Raw genomic sequence first — 19,563 nt, 5'->3', positions numbered from 1 at the left:
AACGTGCTGGTGAGAATTCTGAAGGCTGTCCGGACCATTATATATGCTGTCAACAACTCTTTGATGAAGTTCATCATGTTGCAGATATGATACCCTTATAATAGCATATTGAATCCAGTCCCCCTAAGAAATCTTGTTTATCTAAAAAGCACATCTGAAAGACAAATTAAGATGAGGGAGGCTTTAGCCGAGGAGGAAATATTAGTTTAGGGTTAGTTTATCTTAAACATTTAAGTCCTCTTAAAATTTTTATTTTTTAAAAATTACCCAAAACGTATCTAAGCCGTATCCATATCGGATTGGTCATCTCCATAAAAAGTCAACGATACTTCTTTTTCCGTATTGTTTCCGATACTCCAATTTTTTTTTTTTGGAGTATCCGTCCAACATAGAATTCTGAACTGTTATGTGCCAGTAAGGATAATTAATGAATTGATTTTGTTCTTCTGGTAGCTCATATTAATGATTCATTGGTCCCAGAAGGATTAATCCTCAGTGTCACATTAGCTAGACTGATCTTGTAAGGGACCGATGAGGAAAGATGGAAGGAATTGTACATGTAGATAATAGAGAGACATTATTGTCATGACAAGCTAAAGGTTAGGACCGGAGAGAAGGGGACCTTGCACTAGTTATCGCCGGAAAGGGTGCTCTTTGGCCGAAGAAGAGGAGGGAGCTCAACAGCTAGCATTTGTCTTCATGTGAGAGTAATAGTGGAAGAATCCCAGTTCCGATTTAATTAATAATAATGTCATCATGTACCTTATAGAGGAGATTAAGTGATTCTTTATGGTTTTGTCCTAGAGTGGAAACTTTACTTGATTAAGCGAAATTGATTAGACCAAAGTAATATATAGTTATTAGATAGTGGGATCATATGGGTTGTGCTTGATACACCAATATGATTTTGACTGACGATTGACAACTGTTGGATCAATATGGAAATAAATTTAGGAGCAGGCAACTGCAAGTTCAATTGACAAATACAACTGTGTGTGTGTTTGTATACCTTTCAAGTAACTAGCTAGATATGTGTGTGTATACCATGAGAGAAAAGGAAAGAATTGCACTAGCTAATTTGATGAAGTCTATTATGAAATGGATTGATATCTCTAGCTAGCCTTTTCTCTTCTCAATAGTTGGATCAAAAAGTCATTCCAAGAATCAACAGGACCAGGCAAGCACCAATGGACGCAGTCATTGTACAAGACGACATTTGCGTTTGGCAAGTGGCCGTATTTGCTCGGATGGCCGTCAGGTCTCATCAACATGGCCCGGGTCACATCCATCATCCTGAATTTCAAGGCTCTCCCCCTACCCTCCCGTTGTGCTATCTTCAGCTGCTCTAACTGGATCTGATAAAGCTCCATAGTGTAGTCGTCCGACTGAGTCTCCTGAGGCCTGTAGGGCCTCTGCCTCACACAATCACCACCCTGGTCCCAATACCCGTTTTCAAAATGTGATGGCGCAAAGCTCCTGAGAAAGGTGATTCCAGTAAAATTTGTCTGCTGGACAATGGCCCGAAAAGCTGTACGAAATGCATGACGGTAACTGAAGCTGGTGGTGTGGTGGGTGATATTGGATTGGGGGCAGTAGAGGCAGCCGGCTAGTTGGTTTTGTATGTAGAAGATGCTGGGGCGGGAGAACCAGTGGCCGGCGGAGATGATAACATAGTCGAAGCCGGAAATCTGCTGTGTCCAGTTGGGGTCAGGCTCGTCAAGGAAGAGGTTGAAGGGTGGTTCCTGTAGTTGGGTGGTCCGCACCAGGTAAGGGGACCAGAATATGGCCATGGTGAAGTTGTGTTTTCTGTACTCGTATCGCCTGAATTGAGACCAGTACGATGAAGACGGTGTTTCTGACACATCAATAGCCTCTTCCACCTGAAACAAATGATTATATTATTATTTGTTAATTAATTGTAGTAAAAATATAGTGAGTAGTGACCACCAGAACCACCGACCCTAGATAAGAGACAGATCAAAGACTGCATGTGATTCCTAGCGACAGAATCTCCTACGAATGCGAGCTTCTTCCCTCTCATCATCTCCAAAAACTCAAGTGGATCAAAAATGGGCAGCTCGCACCCTTCCGGTTTCCACCTCCATTTCTGAAAGTCTGTGTCCGGCCTCCCAAATCTCATGCAATTCTGATGCTCTTGAATTGCTGAGCAGGTTGTGTTTGTATAATAAGGCCCTTCCGGATTAGGCACCCATTCCCCCATAGATAGATCGCACGACTCCTTCTCCTTTGTCATCGCCTGCCCGTTCTTGGATGCAGCAGCCGTGATATTGTGACCTATTGATTCCTCCTGATCACCATTATTATTATTGTTATTAATAATGTTGTCCAATTGGATTGATGAAGCACTAGAGGAGGCTGGGGTAGTAGTCTTATTAATTATGGAGCTGCTGCTGTTGCCATGGTGGTGGTGGTGGTGGGGATTGAAGAGGAGGGAGTTAATAGATATTTGAGAATTAGAATGATAAGCTGCTGCTTCTGCTTCTGGTTTTGAAGAGTAATTGATGTTGTGGAAAAGGTAGTAGTAGACAGGGATGATGATTGCAATGATGAAAAGCCAAGAAAGGGCCATCAAAGGGACAATCTTTCGGGAGCTGCTGCCTTTCATCTTTCTGAAGGTTAATAATGATTGCTGCTTATTCATTAATGCAGTTAGCTAGCTTGCTAGCTAGCAATGGCATTTGGGGAATGGATATGGATCGGAAGAGGAGGAGGAGGAGAAGGAGAAGGAGAAGAGGGATCTCGAGAAATTAACACCTTTCATTTCATCGTTATATACAACAGGGATCAATCTATCTAATCTAATCTAATCTAGATTTAAAGATTTTCCAAATTAATTAAGCTGATTGAAATCATGCCAATTAATGACCAATTAATTATCAGGAGTTGACTATAAGGTGTAGACACCACCCCTGCACGTTCACGTTATTAGTTAGAAAGTGAAGAAACTTGAAAACCAAGAAACATATATATTTGTTTATTTACTTCAACATATGTATTAGAGTATATATATATATATATATATATATATATATATATATATATATATATATATTAATGCATCATCTCAAGTAGTAGTGTCAACCACGTTGTATAATTGTTCTAGAAAAACAGGTATATTTTTATTAAACTTTATAACAACATACTCTACACCCGGCCGGATTAATGGCCGATTGATTGATTGATTATATACACGGCCGCCGCCGCGCCCCGCGAGTCTAGGAGAGATGAAGAGAGAGAGAAAGAGATGTGACCGCTGATGTAGTTGGTGGAGGAGGAGGACAAGGAAACAACAACAACAACGATGATTTTCACTCCAGAGCAACAACAGTACTAGCATGAATTGGAAGGAAAGCTTCCGCCCTCACCCGTACGTTCGATCCAAGATCTCCGGCTAAGACTTATCTCCTCCATTGCATCCTTCCATTAACGCTGCTTTGGCGCTCCAGCCTCCAGTACTTGAACACTCACTCGAGAACAGGTACTCGTACGCTGCTGCTCAATTTCTTAGTTCATATTCAGGATCGATCCATTCATTCATTCATGCTTCTGGAAAGTGAACAATTGGATTTATGTTGCGGAATCTCGTTATCATTCTTCACTAGTCAAATGAATCTTTAAAATTTAATACATTTTAAGTTAAATAGATTCCTATCATGTCTCCCATCCATTTCCTATGCCATGCAAGCGAACTTTTGGAGGAAAAATGCTTGGATCCTCTTTATCATGTCCAATTCGCTTTTCTTGCTTGAAAAGTTGTTCTCACCGAGGAGCACCAGCCAATCCATTGTTGTTTATATCGATCTTAGCATATTACATTCATTATCTTGGTCTTCTTCTTCACTGGATGAGTGAGTGAAGCAACTGCAAGTTTAACAACTTACTACTTGTATGCTGCATGCATTTTACAAGCACAAGGTGTTCCCTTTCTTCTTTCTAAGTAACTCTCTCTAGTCTCTATATAATAATATATATATATATATGTTTGATGCCTGCAATTAAATGGATTGAACTCTACCTAATTCTTCTTCTCTTCTCAACAGTTCGATGAGAAAATCATTCCAAGAATCGACAGGACCAGGCAAGCACCAATGGACACAGTCACTGATCAATGTCACATTTGGCTTTGGCCAGTGCCCGTATTTGCTTGGATGCCCATCAGGTCTCATCAACATGGCCCGGGTCACATCCATCATCCTGAATTTCAAGCCTCTCCCCCGACCCATCCGTTGAGCTATCTTCAGCTCCTCTAACTGGATCCTATAATGCTCCATATTATACCCCTCCAACCGAGTTTCCTCAGCCCTGTATGGCCTCTGCCTCACACAATCCCCACCCTTGTCCCAATACCCGTTTTCAAAATGGGATGGCGCAAAACTCCTCAGAAAGGTTATTCCAGTAAAATTTGCCTGCTGGATGATGGCCCGAAAGGCTGTACGAAACGCCCGGCGGTAGCTGAAGTAGGAGGTCAGGTGGGTGATATTGGATTGGGGGCAGTAGAGGCAGCCGGCTAGTCGGCCTTGAATGTAGAACATGGTGGGGCGGAAGAACCAGTGGCCGGCGGAGATGATAAGGTAGTCGAAGCCTGGAATCTCTTGTGTCCATTTGGGGTCAGGCTCGTCAAGGAAGAGGTTGAAGGGCCGGCTCTCGGAATTCTTATCGGCTGGGTCTTCTTGGCTGGTCCGAACCAGGTACGGGGACCAGAAGATGGCGATGCTCAACTTGTATTTTCTAAACTCGTATCGCTTGAACTGAGACCAGTATGGTATTTCTGATACATCTACAGCCTCTTCCACCGTAGATAAGAGGCAGATCAAAGACTGCATGTGATTCCTTGATACAGAATCCCCAACGAAGGCCATCTTCTTCCCTGACATGATCTCCAAAAACTGAAGTGGATCAAAAATGGGGAGGTCGCACCCTTGCGGTTTCCACCTCCATTTGAGAAAGCCCGTGTCCGGCCTCCCAAATTTCATGCAATTCTGATGTTCTTGAATTGTTGAACACGATGCATTTGTATAGTAAGGCCCATCCGGATTAGACACCCATTCCCCCAAAGATATATCGCACGCCTCCTCCTTTCTCATCTCCGCCTTCTTGTCCATCTTCACCGCCGCCTCCTCCTCCTCCTCCTTAATCCTCACCGCCGCCTCCGTTACCGTCGACCCTTCCTCCTCCTCCTTTTTTCTCATCACCTCGTTAATAATCCTCGACCCATCTTCCTCCTCCACATCCTTTTTTCTCATCACCTTCGATACATCCGTCCTCCTCCCGGTTGACCGCCGATCTCTGTTCTTGGCCGCACCCTTCTTCCTTTTCCGCCCGCCTCCCCTGTTTCTCCGACTCCGTCTTCCTGTGCTCTTACTACTGGGCCTTTCCTTTTGATCATCCTTGACCACGACGTCAACATCATCAGTCTTAATATTATTATTTATGGGTGCTGCAGCCGCCTCCTCGTCACGATTTACTGTTTCTAACTCACCCTGTATCGGTAGTACTGCCTTCTCTTCGACTTCTACGACATTAACGTTGTCCTGATCATCTTTCTCGGCGGCAGCAGCAGCAGCAGCCGGGCTTAATTGATCCCGATCATTATCAGCAGTGGCAGCAGCACCATTAATACTCTCTTTATCGATTAGCTGGAGTTGGATTAACGGGGCATATTGTTGAGGATTGGAGATGAGGGAAATAGACGAGGAGGATTGAGAATCGTCGGAAGCTTTTGGAGAGTAAATATTGTTGAGGAAAGGGTAGTAAACAGGGATGATGGCTATGAGAAAAAGCGAAAGAGCTATCAAAGGGACAATCTTTCTGGAGCTGAGTTTGATCTTTCTGCTTGAAGGTGGTGGTGGTGGTGATTGCTGGTTATTCATTGAAATGAATGAATTAATTAATTAGTAACCAGTTATTAGTTAGCTAGTTAGTAGTAGTACGAGATTGCAGAAGAACAAACAAAAACAGAACAAAGCAGGGGCCGGTTTGAGAGTGAAGATAGAGAATGAAATGAAACTGTAAGAATGAGAACAAGGCATGAAGCGCCTAGTACGGACCATCAAACAATAACAACAACCAAGGGTTGAGATCCTCCTTAATCCTTATATATAATTTCAAGCAATTCTCCTCCTCAGTATTTACTTTATAATCAATCTACCTATTATATATATACATATATAATTCAAGCAAATTCTCCTCAATATTTACTTTATAATCTACCTGTCATATAATAAGTAAATTAACTTAATAAAACTATACCTATAATAATAAGGTAAAAACTACTACTTCAATAGTATAACAAAAATTTATTACTAGTTAGATTTTTATCATTATTAACATTGTAATAATAATTCTATTTCAGGTTATTTGACAGCAAATTTATAATTACAATATTGGTTGTTATTATATAATTTATTACACGCTAATTAAATTATAAGAAAAATAATTATGAGTATAATATTAACAAATTTATAAAATAAAATTTTCAATTAAAATATTCTTTTTTTTTAAATGTCAACTTTTATTTAAAAGAGCACAAGATGGTTCAAAAACAATACATAAGACAACGTAAGAATTTTAAATGTCAATAAAATCGAAAAATTATCATGTTGTACCGGTCCTAATTTCGGATTGAAGCGAACGCGTGTAACATAAATCCTTCGAGATGCTCATATTCATAAATTTTCCTTTTGAAAACTCTCTATTTATTTCTTTCCAGATCATCCACCACATAATGAGGAGAATTGGTTTCAGTCGTTCGCGATGTTGTTGCTAAAACAACATTCAATCCATTTGACTTAGAAGTCACGACTTTTGTTGGTGTATCCCAATAAAATTGAAAGAGGTTCTACAGAAGAGCTCACATGCTCTTGACAAGATCACAATAAAGAAGATATAATCAATGAATTCTTCACTCTTCAAATAAATGTTACATCTACAAGTAAGATGATATATTTTTTTTCTAGTTTGTTAGATGTCAAAACTCTTTCATTGATAGCTTCTCAATCAAAAAACAAAATTTTGATGAATTTTTTTATTTCCACAACTTTTCCAATGAAACTAGGATGAAGTTCTTTGGAGAGACGCGTAGTAAATGTCGCTAGTTTTAAAATCGAGTGAGCCGGTCAGAAAAAGCTTATCATCAGTCTCTAGGTCAATTGAAACATGGGTAAGAGCATCTTTTCGATGGAAATTCGTCTATTTAAAGAAAATTTTCAAATAATTTGATTAGATGTGAGACGAAAACAGTCTATCATTTTAGCCAATTTTTTACTAGATATCTCAAAAATGTCTTGATAAGAGTCTAACAGTTTTCCGTTAGGGGGTCACAGATCATTCCAAAAATCAATTTTTTTACCATTATCAATAGTAAAAATGAGAAGTGGGTGGAGCTTCTCCCATTTTTAGTGATATAGCCCCAACCTATAAACATTCTCTCAAAAAATTGCATCTATTCGTTATCTCAAAATCCATACTTAGCGATAATTTCTTTCTCTCAGAGGCTTGCGTTGTCGTTGAAAATCTCCACCACCATTTACAGAGGAGCAAAGTGTTGAAAAAGGAGAAGTCCTTGATTCCGAGTCCGCCGTCAACAACGTCAAGTTTTGTTGTGTCTCATCTCACAAAGTGAGTGGTTTTAGAAGAGTTGGAGTTGCCCCAAAGGAAATTCCTAATGATTGTGTTCATTATGTTGGCCAACAATGTAAGGATAGAGAAGAATGAGATAGTGAATGTTGAGATTGTGCCGAGGGAGTTCTAAATGAGGATTAACTTGTCGCATTTAGAGAGAAATTTTCTCTTCCAAAGAGCCAACCTGATTCTCATTTTCTTAATGATAGGATCCAAATCTCTTTGTAACTGAATTTAGTACCGAGAGGGAAGCCGTGCTATTTTGATGGGAGGGAACTGATTCTAAACTCTAGAATGTCGGCAAATGATTAGGTGTTAGGAATGTTACCGATGAAAAAATCAAAAAGAATAAGAATCTTTCGGAAAAAATGAAGGTTTTTTGTAGTAGGTTCAGTATGACAAAGAGTATCATCAACAAAAGGTAAGTGAAATATGTAGTTGGGTATTCTCATCGTTCCCATATTAATCACTGTGAAAAGACTAACATTGATGGCTTTTTCGAATAGTTTTGAAAATTCTTCTATAACCACTTTAAAATTAGGGGTGATAAAAGATCCCCTTGTCTAAGCCTTTCGAGCTTTTAAAAAAATACTGTATCGTTGACCCCTCGAACTCTTAAAAAAAACCCTTTGAGCTCCATTTCACTCCAAAACTCATATTCTCAAAAAGAGAAAAGAGAAAATTCCAACTAACGTATAAAAAGCTCACGTCCTCTTTCTTCTAGTAATAGATTCAATGCACTCATTTGTAATGAGAGAAGTGTCGATGATCTGTCTATCTTGTACGAACATTATCTAATTAAGAGAAATGAGTTAGGGTAAAAAAACTTTTAGCCTATTAGCTAAAGTTTTTGCCAAGTTGAAAGTTTTAAGCATTTCACTTAAAAAAAGAATTTGAGTAGAATGTTTTAAATTGAATTTGGGACATTCTATTTTAAATTGAATTTGAGACAATTAGAGTTCGTCTAGATAAGGCTTCGGCCACATCGACATTTTAGAGTTCGGTTGGGAGGCTTTGAGCACCAATGGTTTAAAGTTCTGCCTGGAGAGATTTTGATTTCCCAAATTAAGATGGTGAGAGATGAAAGTAAAAAGGTGAAAGGGAGAGGAGATGGGGTTAAAGAGATGAAAGGTAAAAGGTAAAAGTTTAAAAGAAGATGGAATGGGTTACTTATTACTTTTCTTTTTCTTATGTCTTGTTTGAAAGTCAATTGCTTAGAGTAATTCAAAATTAAAAGGAAATATGTGGATATAACGTAGTAAAATTTTAACGTCCTTTTGAGATTTTATCATTTTCAATAAATTTAACATTTTTTTATCAAGTTCATATATATAAATATAATTTTGATACTTAAAAAAATTTAACAAATTCATCTAACTTAATTAGTAAAATTAATGATCTTCTCAATAATAAAATAAAAAAGAAAGTCTTAAAACAATACAATAAAGAAGATATTAATAAAGAGATAAATAACTTTAAAATATGTCTGCCAAAATTATCTATAAGAAAATATATTCAAACAAAATTAATTAGTAAATAATACCAAAAAAACATATATATAATTAAAATAAATAATTTATAATTTATATGTTAAATTGTATAAACAATTTACAAAAATAAAATTCTTAATGTAAAAGATTCAAACGATCGTCTAGTCCAAAGACAAACTCAATTGAGTTTTTAAACGATAATTATTAAAGTAAAATAATACGAACAAACCAATGAAACGGTGTCGGATTTTTTTTTAATATTATAAGCAACACTTAAAATTGTCATTGGTCAAAGGTTAGTATTAAAAGAGAAATACATTCATCTATCCTATCCAATTTATCTTTCTATTCATATATATTACTCAAAAAATGGATTCCCTATACCAAGGAGCCCCAAATCCTGGTCGAGCATTTTGGAGATCCTGAGCTAGTGGTAGTGGCTTAGAAATGGAACCGAGGGATTGCTGCACCTCCATTAAATCGACCTTATCCTCCTCAAACTCGCAAGTTGCGACGATGATGGTAGAAATTGGAATGGGAATAGAATAGCAGCACCAGGAGTTAAAGAAGATAAAAAAAAATTAGTGATAAACTCGTATAAATTATGAGAGGATATTTATAAGATCAATTTTAATAACTTTTATCGGGGAAAAAAATAAAAAAATAACTCTAGATGTGATAATTTCGTCTTATTTGGTGTTAATATTGGACGGACAAAAACTCGAGAAATGATCATCAACACAATTAAAAATGATAAACAGATAATCCACTAACAACTTAAAGTATTATTCGAATTAAAAAATTCTAGACAAAAAGTCCAATTCTACTAAACATGATGCCGAAACAAACAAAACACACTGTCAACTAAAAAATATAATCGATGGAAAGAGAAACAAGATATCTTCTGAAAAAATAATTTTTTAATTTTAGAAAAGAAAAATTATAGTGAAAATTAGATAGGTTGTATTATCACTTATATTATTATTAATAAAAATATGGCCTTTAAAATTTTAAAAAAAAAGTATAAAATTATTTCATAATATTGTCTAATTAAAAGAGAAAATAATATTGTATCCTTGTAACATTCTTATACTATTTTCTAAAATATGTAAACCTCGTCAATATCTTATAACTTATATGTTTATACAAATTATATCTAATTTTATCAATGAATATAAATTAAATCATTTTTATTATGAAAATTATATTTATAATATTATAAAATAATGATATTATAATTAACTTGAAATGTTAAATTTGTATTCATAATACACTCAAAGTTTATTATAATTATATTCATAATTATATTAGAAGAATATTTATAGTTGTATACCAAGTTTTGAATGAATAATTGTTGAAAAAAATAATGATCAAATTTATATATATATATATATATATATATATATATATATATATATATATATATATATATAAAAAAAATAACAATTTAAGAACTTACAAAATAATATAAATTATTTTTATTAAAGACTACCATCCATCCAAACATATAACCATAGTATAAACTTTAATGTCTTTGGAATAAATTTTGATGTAAGGAAAAAAACATTAATTTATCCATCCATACACAAAAATAACAATCAAAACAAATTGGTATTTTTCATTCGAATCCCCTACCACCACAATCCTATTTTTGTCAAATGAAAATGTGAGCCACATGTTAGACCATTTGAGAACACTCTTTTTGACTCTTTGTATTAAAAAAAAGTTATAAAGATTTTTTTAAGCATATATCTAATTCAGTTTTGTTTTTAAACTTAATCAGATCTACACTCCTATGAGTTAATTGGGAAAAAATGTAAAAAAAATAAAATATTGACAATTTTTAATAAATCCGGATTTAGATCTATAAAATGTTTCCCAAAATTTTTACAAAACAAAAATGTATTTACTTATCAAATTAATTTAACGATTATTACTAATTACAAGCACCTAATTAATAAAAAAATATTTTTAAAAAATCAATACAATCATATTTTTTTTTATCCAAATGAAGAAAGAAATTACTAGTTAATCAAAATTTAACACCTTTGTCATAATTAGTGACTTTGTTTATAATGAACTTATAAAATACTGATAAATGAATTACTGATGGATCAAATAAAAACACTTGGCATAAAGAAGATTAATAGAGAATATTCATAAAGAATGAATTTTTTGTATATGTTGGTTTAATTTAGGGTACATGTCATCTAGTTAAAATTGCATTTTGTTGAATAATCTAAACACAAGTAATTAGTATCTGAGTTTTTGTGAGTTTTAATGGATCTTGATGCATTTAAACTCTGTAGGTTCAACCAACCAACCAACCAACAAGGGTTAAGCTTAAATCAAAATCTAACATAGAAAGAAAGAAAAATGGGCAGACTCTTCTCTCACCCAAGCAGATTATCCTTGGTTTTCATCAACATTATTATTATTATTATTACAGAGAGGAGACTTAAGTTAAGAAATGATGATGATCGGTTTAGGGTTTATGGTTTAGGGTTTAGGGTTTGGTAATTTTTAAGCTAGATTTGGGATGTTGGAAAGAGATGCGTTGATCTTGTTTTGATCAAAAGAAAGATCAACCAAACCTCCTTGCAAATACTTTTCATAGGCTGGAAGATCAAAGTGCCCATGTCCACACATCGCCATCAGAATCACTTTCGATTCCCCGCTCTCTCTACACCGGATCGCCTCTCTAATCGCCGCCGCTATCGCATGCGTCGGCTCCGGCGCAGGAATCAACCCTTCCGTTCTAGCGAATTGTATGGCCCCTGAAAAGTTTTAAACTTCAATACACCCCCCATCCCATCAATCAATCAATCAAACTCATTGTACCTACATACATACCTTGAAAGCATTCATTCTGAGGGATTGAAATGGCTTCCATGAAACCCAATTCATACACGTGCGATATCAATGGCGCCATTCCATGATAACGTAAACCTCCTGAAAAAAAAACAAAACAAACCGGGACCCAAATCAAAATCCCCTTAAGCTTCAATAAGGGTTTTTGTTCTCGATCGATTCAATAATAAATAATACGGACCTGCGTGAATAGGGTCCGGAATGAAGTCGTGTCCCAATGTGTGCATTTTCATGAGCGGCGTCATTCCGGCAGTATCGCCATAATCGTAAGCATAGACGCCTTTCGTCAGCGACGGGCATGCCGCGGGTTCAACCGCTCTGATGACAGGATTCATTCTCCCCTTAAGCTTCTCGCGAATGAAGGGGAAACAGAGCCCGCCAAAGTTTGACCCTCCTCCAGCGCATCCAATGATCACGTCAGGAGTCTCCCCCATAATCTCCATCTGCTGTATGCACTCTTCGCCTATAACTGTCTGATGAAGTAAAACGTGGTTAAGAACGCTGCCCAGACAGTATTTTGTGCCCGCATCCATGGCTGCAACTTCTACCGCCTCTGAGATCGCAATTCCTAGGCTGCCTGGGCTGTCCGGATCCTTTTCCAGAATTCTTCTTCCACATTCGGTGATTTCAGAGGGAGATGGATGAACCTTGGCACCCCACGTTTGCATCATCATTTTTCTGTACGGTTTCTGATCAAACGATGCTCGAACCTGCCAAACCTGTTTGTTCAATTGAACCAACAACACCCAATAAGTAGTAGTAATAATAATTCATAGTTTGATTCTGCTCTGCTCTGCTCTCGTTTATAATTAATTCTCTTACTTACTTGGCAGTCAATATCAAATAAGCTGCAAGCGAAGGCCAGTGAACATCCCCATTGGCCGGCGCCGGTTTCCGTGACGATCCTCTTGACTCCTTGTTGTGCATTGTACCAGACTTGTGGAACTGCAGTATTCGGTTTGTGTGATCCAGCCGGACTTACACCTTCATACTTGAAATATATCCTGGCAGGCGTATCCAGCAGTTTCTCCAATCTCTTGGCCCTGGAAAGAGATGAATTGATCATGTATATATAGATAGTAGAACACGCACAAATTAAAAACCTTATAAGAGGGGTTGGACGCCAAAGGGAGTAGATATCGAGCACTTCTTGAGGGATATCAATGAAGCGTTCAAGGGTTGTCTCCTGCTTGATTAATTCGTCGGGAAAGAGATGAGACAAATCCTCGGGCTTCAATGGTTGAAATGTTTTTGGGTGTAGAGGTGGTGGAGGTTTACTCGGAAGATCGGCGATTAGATTGTACCATTGTCGAGGAATATCGATTGCTTTAGGATTTCCAACAGAGGAGAATCTGTTTCCTCCATCATACCCAGATGAGATTCTCAGATGGGTAGCCTTTGGTTTCAATATTGTAGTAGAGACAGAGTCGTCCCCCCGTAGTTTCCAATAATATTGTTTCTTGCCTGAGGATTGAAACAACAACAACAACAGCAGCATATGACATGATTAAAACAAATGAATTGAATTGAATTGAATAAAGAACCCATTCCCATTCATAAGACAGACCGACCGAACCTGTAAGTGTAAGTCGAGCATTTAGTTGAAGGGAGAGAGAAAGAGTCATCTCGGTTGTTGGTTGTTGCCGGCCGCCGCTTGATCTTGATCTTGATTCTTTGAGAAGGATATGAGTGAGTCAACTCCCTTCCCTTAGCTCAGTTCCCTATAAATAAGAGGGAGCTGGTAGAGATGAGGTGCGTTTTTCAACAGCGGTGGTGGGTGATGCCTTAATAATGGTCCGTCAGTCAACACATGTACTGTTTTTCTTTTCTTTTCTTTTCTTTTAAACACAACTTAATTCTAAATCTTTTACTTCTTTTTTATGTTATTATTAAAAATTATATCCCCGACAAGAACATCAGATGAATTTGATGGGTTCTCCAAGTTCACTCATAACCTTCGTAATTTCATTGCTTGTTTGTTTGGTCGGTGGGTACTATATATATATATATATATATATATATATATATATATATAAGGTCCAGCAAGGGGATAGAATCCTTATTTTTGCCCCTACATTGAGGAGAGGAGATAGGATTTGGGAGCATGCAACCACCTTATATTTACTTCACAGATTATTTTTATTTTTTTATATACCGCATACCAAACATTACATAAATGTTTCGAAAGTTATACCTACATAACTAGTACCGCATACCAAACATTACATAAATGTTTCGAAAGTTAAGTTAAAATATTAGGAATGTGAAAATAATACAAATAAGAAAACAAACGTAAAAGTATTAAATGTCAATAAGATCGAAAAATTATATTCCCGTAAAATTCTATTTTTCTCGGATTGAAACGAGCGCGTGTAACATGAATATTTTGATATGATCGTCCCATAACTTTTACATTTGAAGACTCTTTAAAGTCTTTTTTTCAGATCGTTCACCACAACATAAAGAGAATTGATTTTCACCCAAACATAAAGAGATTTGGTTTTCATTAACATAAAGAGAATTGATTTTCATTACAACATAAACATAAAGAGAATTGATTTTCACTCCAAACATAAAGAGATTTGGTTTTCATTTACATAAAGAGAATTGATTTTCATTTGTTTTTGTATTTCATTGAAAATAAGCAGAAAAGTTCAAGCACTCTGTTAACTAGATAAAATCCCTCATTTTGATAACTTAAAAAAAATATGATTGCTTTAAAAAAAAAATGATTTTTTTTATAGAATTTATTCCACAAATTATCAAAGTGCATTTGTAGATCATAATTTAGTACGAGATCAAGTAACCAAGACTATGGTAAGTAAAACCAAAAACTTTTTTTCTTTTTTGGGGGAACTTACTGTTTCATTGTTTTTTTTATATAAAGTTACAAGAGAAACAAATATGTTTCCCTTTTGTCCTAGGATTATGGCACAACAGCCCGCCTCCTGTTGTTTTATTTTATTATAACTCTAACTTAGATCAACCCAAACCAAAACAACAGTCAGACTCTTATTACATAGTTTGATCTAAGGAAAGGAGCACCAAAAGAGAACATACATATGAAGGAAGGGTCAGTCAGTCATGGCCTAAGCTCAAGGAATGCCCTTATAGTTCCCATCATCTCACCACCAGGAAAGCGGCCAAGGCACCCTCTAGCCGCGGATAACTCATCAAACTCAAATACTGAATCTCCAGCATAAGCTTTAACCTTTTCGCTTCTATCCACTTCATCCTCTACCTCAAAACCATCTCCAGCTTTAACAGTTGGAAGAGGGAATGGATCCAGTGAAGTCTCCATAATTGCAGTCTCCCCACCCAATGCTCCCACAAAGTCCTTTAAATGGCAGAGTGTAAATGGGACCGGTTCAAAGCTATGGTCACCATACTCAACCGGGGTCGAGTGATCTCCCGTTATGCAAAGGGAGTATTGAAAGCCACCACACTTTTCAGCCTGCCAAAGGAGCTTTGCCAGTTGTCCTATAGCCCGATCAACCGCCTCCAATCCTTTAACCTTGAATAAGCTTGCTTTGTCATGACCTGCGTCGTCTATGGCCTGCACCATTAAAAACAAAACAAAACAAAACAGATAAGGAAAGACACAAACTTTCCAATACAATCTGTTTGTCTGTCTGTCTACCTACCTTAATATGAAGAAACCCAAAATCGTAACCGTCAGGTCTGCCTGCGTTATACTCATCTTTCCCAGGTACAAATACGCAAGGGCAAGTTTGAAGAGGAGCCGAAAGTGCGTTCGCAATGGCGGTTGCCTTTGAAGTTAGTAGTGTCCTATAATCACCTGTTGCTCCAGGAGCCTCTAGAATGTCTATGCCAAGAGATAAGCCTAGGCCAGCAATGATCTTTGTTGGAGCAACCATACATGGCCAAAGTCCGTGTTTCTTTTCAAAAGAAGGAACCTGTAACATCAAATCGTAATATAAAAACACAGACTTTAAAGCCTTCTTGTTTAATTATTAACTAACTGACCTGAATTCTAATACCACACCCCCTTAAGAGAACAACATTGGCGATAGTCTTCCCCTCTGCTGCCCGTTTTGCATTCAGTGGATGAGAAATCAAGATTCTAGATATCTCTCTGGATAACTCATTGACGACGGTTGCTGTATGCTTTGCTTCGTCGGTATCATCTAGGGCTTCAACTTGCAGGAGTAAGCGATTATCTTTGAGTGGATCTGTCCCAGATATGTTTCCACTTAGCTTCGGACCTTTAACAACAACTCCGCATCTGTGTTCTGTGGCATACCTGCAAAAAGACACAATCTTTATAAAGTATTTGCATTCAATACAGAATACAGTACTCGTTTATGGAAACAAGAAATATATTGAATACCTCACTCTAACTTCATACTCGGGGAATGACGGCAGTTTCATTCCATCCAAAGCCGCACAGAAAATAGGGCCTTCCTCTTCAAAGTGACGATCAGCCCTCCTACTGATAACTATTCCAGTATTTTCATCTAGGGTGGCAAAGTTTGACTGTCACGTCGATAAATAAGGGATGAAGATAATAATATCAGTGACATGGTTTTGAAAATCAAACAAAATAATTAATAGATAGATTGTTGAGGAAATTAAAAGAAGAGGTTACCTTGAAAGCGATATCTCCTGGAGACATGGCTAATCCAGCACCCATCGATTCAAATGCACCTCGGCCTTTGTAATAAACTCGAGGATCATAACCGAGCAAAGAAAGATGAGCAGTATCACTTCCACAAGCAAGGCCTACTTCAACAGGGTCCATCAAACCATTAACTCCAGCAGAAGCAATGGCATCCAAATTGGGAGTTTTTGCAACTTGAAGGGGTGTCTTAAAGCCGAGCATTGGTAAGGAAACATCACCCAGTCCGTCAATCAAAACAAATGCCACTCTTCTTTTGGATTCAGAACTCACCATGATGCTAGTTTTCTTTTCTAATTTCTTCAATCAACAGTTACTGTTCAAATGCCAGGGAATTAAAGATTATTGTATGCATGGTAAAGAAAAGAATAGACATGTCAAAGTCCTCCTGAATTAGGCATATAAACACAGTAGATAATATTGAACACAGTAAGCAAATATAGAAAATTTTATATGGGATTCTTTAGTGTTGATCTGAAACCTCGATATGGAGATACAATTGTACAGATTTGATTTAGACATAAAAATGCAATCGTGAACAGATGATGATGAATAGAAGAATCTAAACAAAGATCAGGGCTCTTTGAGCGAGCCGACTTCTCTGTGAGTGCGCTATTATATCTAAACTTGGAATTAAAGTAGCAGATCCTTACTTGTTGTGGGGAAAACACCAATGTTCTTCAACTGGTGACGCTAAGAGCGAGTGATATCGCCGGTGGTATGAGTAGATGATCGGATCAGCCAAACACTTCAGGATCCGTTCTCTCTCTTAGCGTCTTTCTCTCGCTCGCTCGTAGTTGAGAAGCGACACGGACTGACTGACGGAGAAGAAACTTTGATTGAGAAGAAAGAAGGCTGTGTTGTGTGACCTGTGCTGTGAGTCTCTCTAGAGCCCTTTGCCAAAGCACAAACTTATTTGTTGTAAACAATTTATTTAAATAAAATTAGTAAAATCCTTTTTAATATATAATTAATACTATATCAAATAATCAAACTAAAAAAATATCAAATAATCAAACAGTTATCATATATTTTTATTTTATTATTATTAATAAAAAGTGCAGATTAATTCATAAATATTTAATTTCTCTCCAAAATAAATCATCAATTTTTTAAGTTGCTTGATTTGAAAGTTAAAAAATCATCTCTCTTTTACTAAATATATACATCAAAATGAGCTTCTATTAGATAATAACGTGTATTATAAGTTTGCAATTTTACTCTAAAAAGAAAGCGATATTCATGTCTTTTTCGAGTTTGCGAGTTAATTCATGTCTTTTTCGAGTTTGCGAGTTAATTCATGGATATCAAGTCACGAGTTAAAAAGAGAACAAAATTGTAATAAAATTGTTAGTTATCTCATTAAACTATTATGGATATTAATTTTCTTTATCAATAAAACATAAATTTCATTAGATATTTATCTTATACCATTTTCGCCCAATTCGTGTTCTCTTGCACAATTCAACACAGCCTACGTTTATAACTTATTCATGCAACAATTTTAAAAGTTAGATTTCTTTCATATTTAAATTAGTTTATACTCTCAAACCATACAAAATTTTCAACTATGGAATTACAAACTAATCATATGATTTGAAGTAATTATGGCATTTAGTCCGGTGTTAAGTATTTATATAAAATATCAAAAATATTATAATCAAACATTATTTTATTAACTCTCTTATAAATTACATTATTAAATTTATTAATTAAAATAGTTTTTTTTTTAATATTTTACAATTATATATTTAATAAATAAATAAATAATTTAAAATACACTTTTCAAATTATCACCAATCAAATTTTTTTAAATAAATATATGATAGATTGAGTGTGTGAAATAAATAAGGAATGGTATATAAGCAAGAGAAAAAGTTAACCTACCATTTGAAAATAGTTTAAACTTAATAATTTTTGTAATATTTAAAAAATTTGGGGATTATTTTAAGAAAGTGGAGTTTGTTTTAAATACTTAAAAGTATTAATTTTTATTTTATTTAAATGTCATTTTTTTTATTGACATGAGGGTGGAACCGATAAGCTTGAAGATTCTTAAATAGTTTGCATTCTTCAGATAAACTAGAGATAGTCACATTCCATACACTATGCACATCCATTCTTCTTGATTGATACGAAAATTTAAAAAAGAAAATATTTAATGCTCACAGACTGCAAACTCTTTATTTGAAAATTCTCATGTTTCATTATATACTACATAATAAGTGTGATGCACTTCCAGACCTTAGAGAAATCTGTTCTATCAGTTTGAGTTGCCTGAAAGTCAGAGTCTTTGTTCTCTCTCGAACATGAAGATCTATTATTACCAAAAGTCTCTAGTGTTAATATTAGAAAGCATGACCTATGCATGATTGATAACATTCTCAAGAAGAGTCCAAATGGAGGAGACTAAGGTTGCGAATGAGCTCAGTCGAGCTCCAGCTAGCTTGAGCTCGGCTTGATTCAATATTTATTAGTTCGACTCGAACTCGAGTTTGAACGAGTTTATAAATTGAAGCTCGACTTGATTATTTACTTATAAGCTCGACTCGAATCGAAAAACTTGAACTAAAATTAAATTCTTAAACTCGAGCTCGAACTTAAACCAAAATTTATTTTTAAAATAAAAGTATCAAACTTGCATATCTATTCAACATTCAAAACATGATAAATTTTTGAATTTTTTTTCCTTCTTCTTATTTGGAACCCTTTTCCTCTTTTTCTGCAACATTTTCTTGTATTTTTGGACTAGAGATTCTAGTTTTCATATTGATTTCAATGCCAACCTCATTAGATTCAATTACGACGCTATTTATGGTAAGTGAAAAAGATACTCTTCCATTTACATATTTGATGTTAATAAAATGGTCCAAACCAAAAGAACTTTAGCATGAATGTGAAGCAGACATTGAATATTAATTA

At 35.9% G+C, this 19,563-nt stretch overlaps 5 protein-coding genes across 5 annotated transcripts; all 5 read right to left on the bottom strand.

Annotated features, from left to right (window-relative positions):
• Positions 1–916: 916 nt before the first annotated feature.
• Positions 917–1,898, bottom strand: LOC124920944 (protein trichome birefringence-like 19; the record flags this gene model as incomplete). The annotated part of the gene is made up of 1 exon (XM_047461534.1): positions 917–1,898. A coding segment is annotated over one exon (786 nt), but the record flags the coding sequence as incomplete, so codon positions are not given.
• Positions 1,899–1,912: 14 nt separating this feature from the next.
• Positions 1,913–2,681, bottom strand: LOC124920935 (protein trichome birefringence-like 20). Its single transcript, XM_047461523.1, has one exon. The coding sequence runs from the start codon at positions 2,660–2,662 to the stop codon at positions 1,913–1,915; it is 750 nt and encodes a 249-aa protein (XP_047317479.1). The 5' UTR covers positions 2,663–2,681.
• Positions 2,682–3,991: 1,310 nt separating this feature from the next.
• On the bottom strand, positions 3,992–5,105 carry LOC124921608 (protein trichome birefringence-like 19). The gene has a single exon (XM_047462281.1). It carries the CDS (start codon positions 5,103–5,105, stop codon positions 4,017–4,019), a length of 1,089 nt encoding a protein of 362 aa, XP_047318237.1. The 3' UTR covers positions 3,992–4,016.
• A 6,363-nt stretch (positions 5,106–11,468) lies between these two features.
• Positions 11,469–13,908, bottom strand: LOC124921524 (tryptophan synthase beta chain 2). Its single transcript, XM_047462195.1, has 6 exons — positions 13,579–13,908; positions 13,106–13,466; positions 12,829–13,045; positions 12,184–12,721; positions 11,985–12,083; positions 11,469–11,908 (listed from the first exon to the last, which is right to left on the bottom strand). Exons 1-6 carry the CDS (start codon positions 13,625–13,627, stop codon positions 11,655–11,657), a joined length of 1,518 nt encoding a protein of 505 aa, XP_047318151.1. The 5' UTR covers positions 13,628–13,908; the 3' UTR covers positions 11,469–11,654.
• Positions 13,909–14,889: 981 nt separating this feature from the next.
• On the bottom strand, positions 14,890–17,529 carry LOC124920954 (probable 2,3-bisphosphoglycerate-independent phosphoglycerate mutase). Its single transcript, XM_047461545.1, has 6 exons — positions 17,295–17,529; positions 16,612–16,957; positions 16,354–16,499; positions 15,990–16,266; positions 15,647–15,919; positions 14,890–15,558 (listed from the first exon to the last, which is right to left on the bottom strand). Exons 2-6 carry the CDS (start codon positions 16,915–16,917, stop codon positions 15,085–15,087), a joined length of 1,476 nt encoding a protein of 491 aa, XP_047317501.1. The 5' UTR covers positions 16,918–16,957; positions 17,295–17,529; the 3' UTR covers positions 14,890–15,084.
• Positions 17,530–19,563: the final 2,034 nt, after the last annotated feature.

Source organism: Impatiens glandulifera, chromosome 1 (assembly GCF_907164915.1).
Source record: "Impatiens glandulifera chromosome 1, dImpGla2.1, whole genome shotgun sequence".
Classification (NCBI taxonomy): Eukaryota; Viridiplantae; Streptophyta; class Magnoliopsida; order Ericales; family Balsaminaceae; genus Impatiens; species Impatiens glandulifera.
The sequence above is the reverse complement of the archived record's forward strand: the minus strand, read 5'-3'. Positions and strand labels throughout refer to the sequence as shown.

Bases quoted from the DNA above. Each gene is read 5' to 3' on its own strand.
- LOC124920935 (XM_047461523.1), bottom strand. From the start codon at position 2,662: ATGAATAAGCAGCAATCATTATTAACCTTCAGAAAGATGAAAGGCAGC.
- LOC124921608 (XM_047462281.1), bottom strand. From the start codon at position 5,105: ATGAGAAAGGAGGAGGCGTGCGATATATCTTTGGGGGAATGGGTGTCT.
- LOC124921524 (XM_047462195.1), bottom strand. From the start codon at position 13,627: ATGACTCTTTCTCTCTCCCTTCAACTAAATGCTCGACTTACACTTACA. The intron at 13,046-13,105 runs GTTTTTAATTTG...ATCTCTTTCCAG, and splicing joins CGTCCAACCCCTCTTATAAG to GGCCAAGAGATTGGAGAAAC. The intron at 11,909-11,984 runs GTATGTATGTAG...AAAACTTTTCAG, and splicing joins TCAGAATGAATGCTTTCAAG to GGGCCATACAATTCGCTAGA.
- LOC124920954 (XM_047461545.1), bottom strand. From the start codon at position 16,917: ATGGTGAGTTCTGAATCCAAAAGAAGAGTGGCATTTGTTTTGATTGAC. The intron at 15,920-15,989 runs GTCAGTTAGTTA...TTGATGTTACAG, and splicing joins GGTGTGGTATTAGAATTCAG to GTTCCTTCTTTTGAAAAGAA. The intron at 15,559-15,646 runs GTAGGTAGACAG...TTAATGGTGCAG, and splicing joins TTGGGTTTCTTCATATTAAG to GCCATAGACGACGCAGGTCA.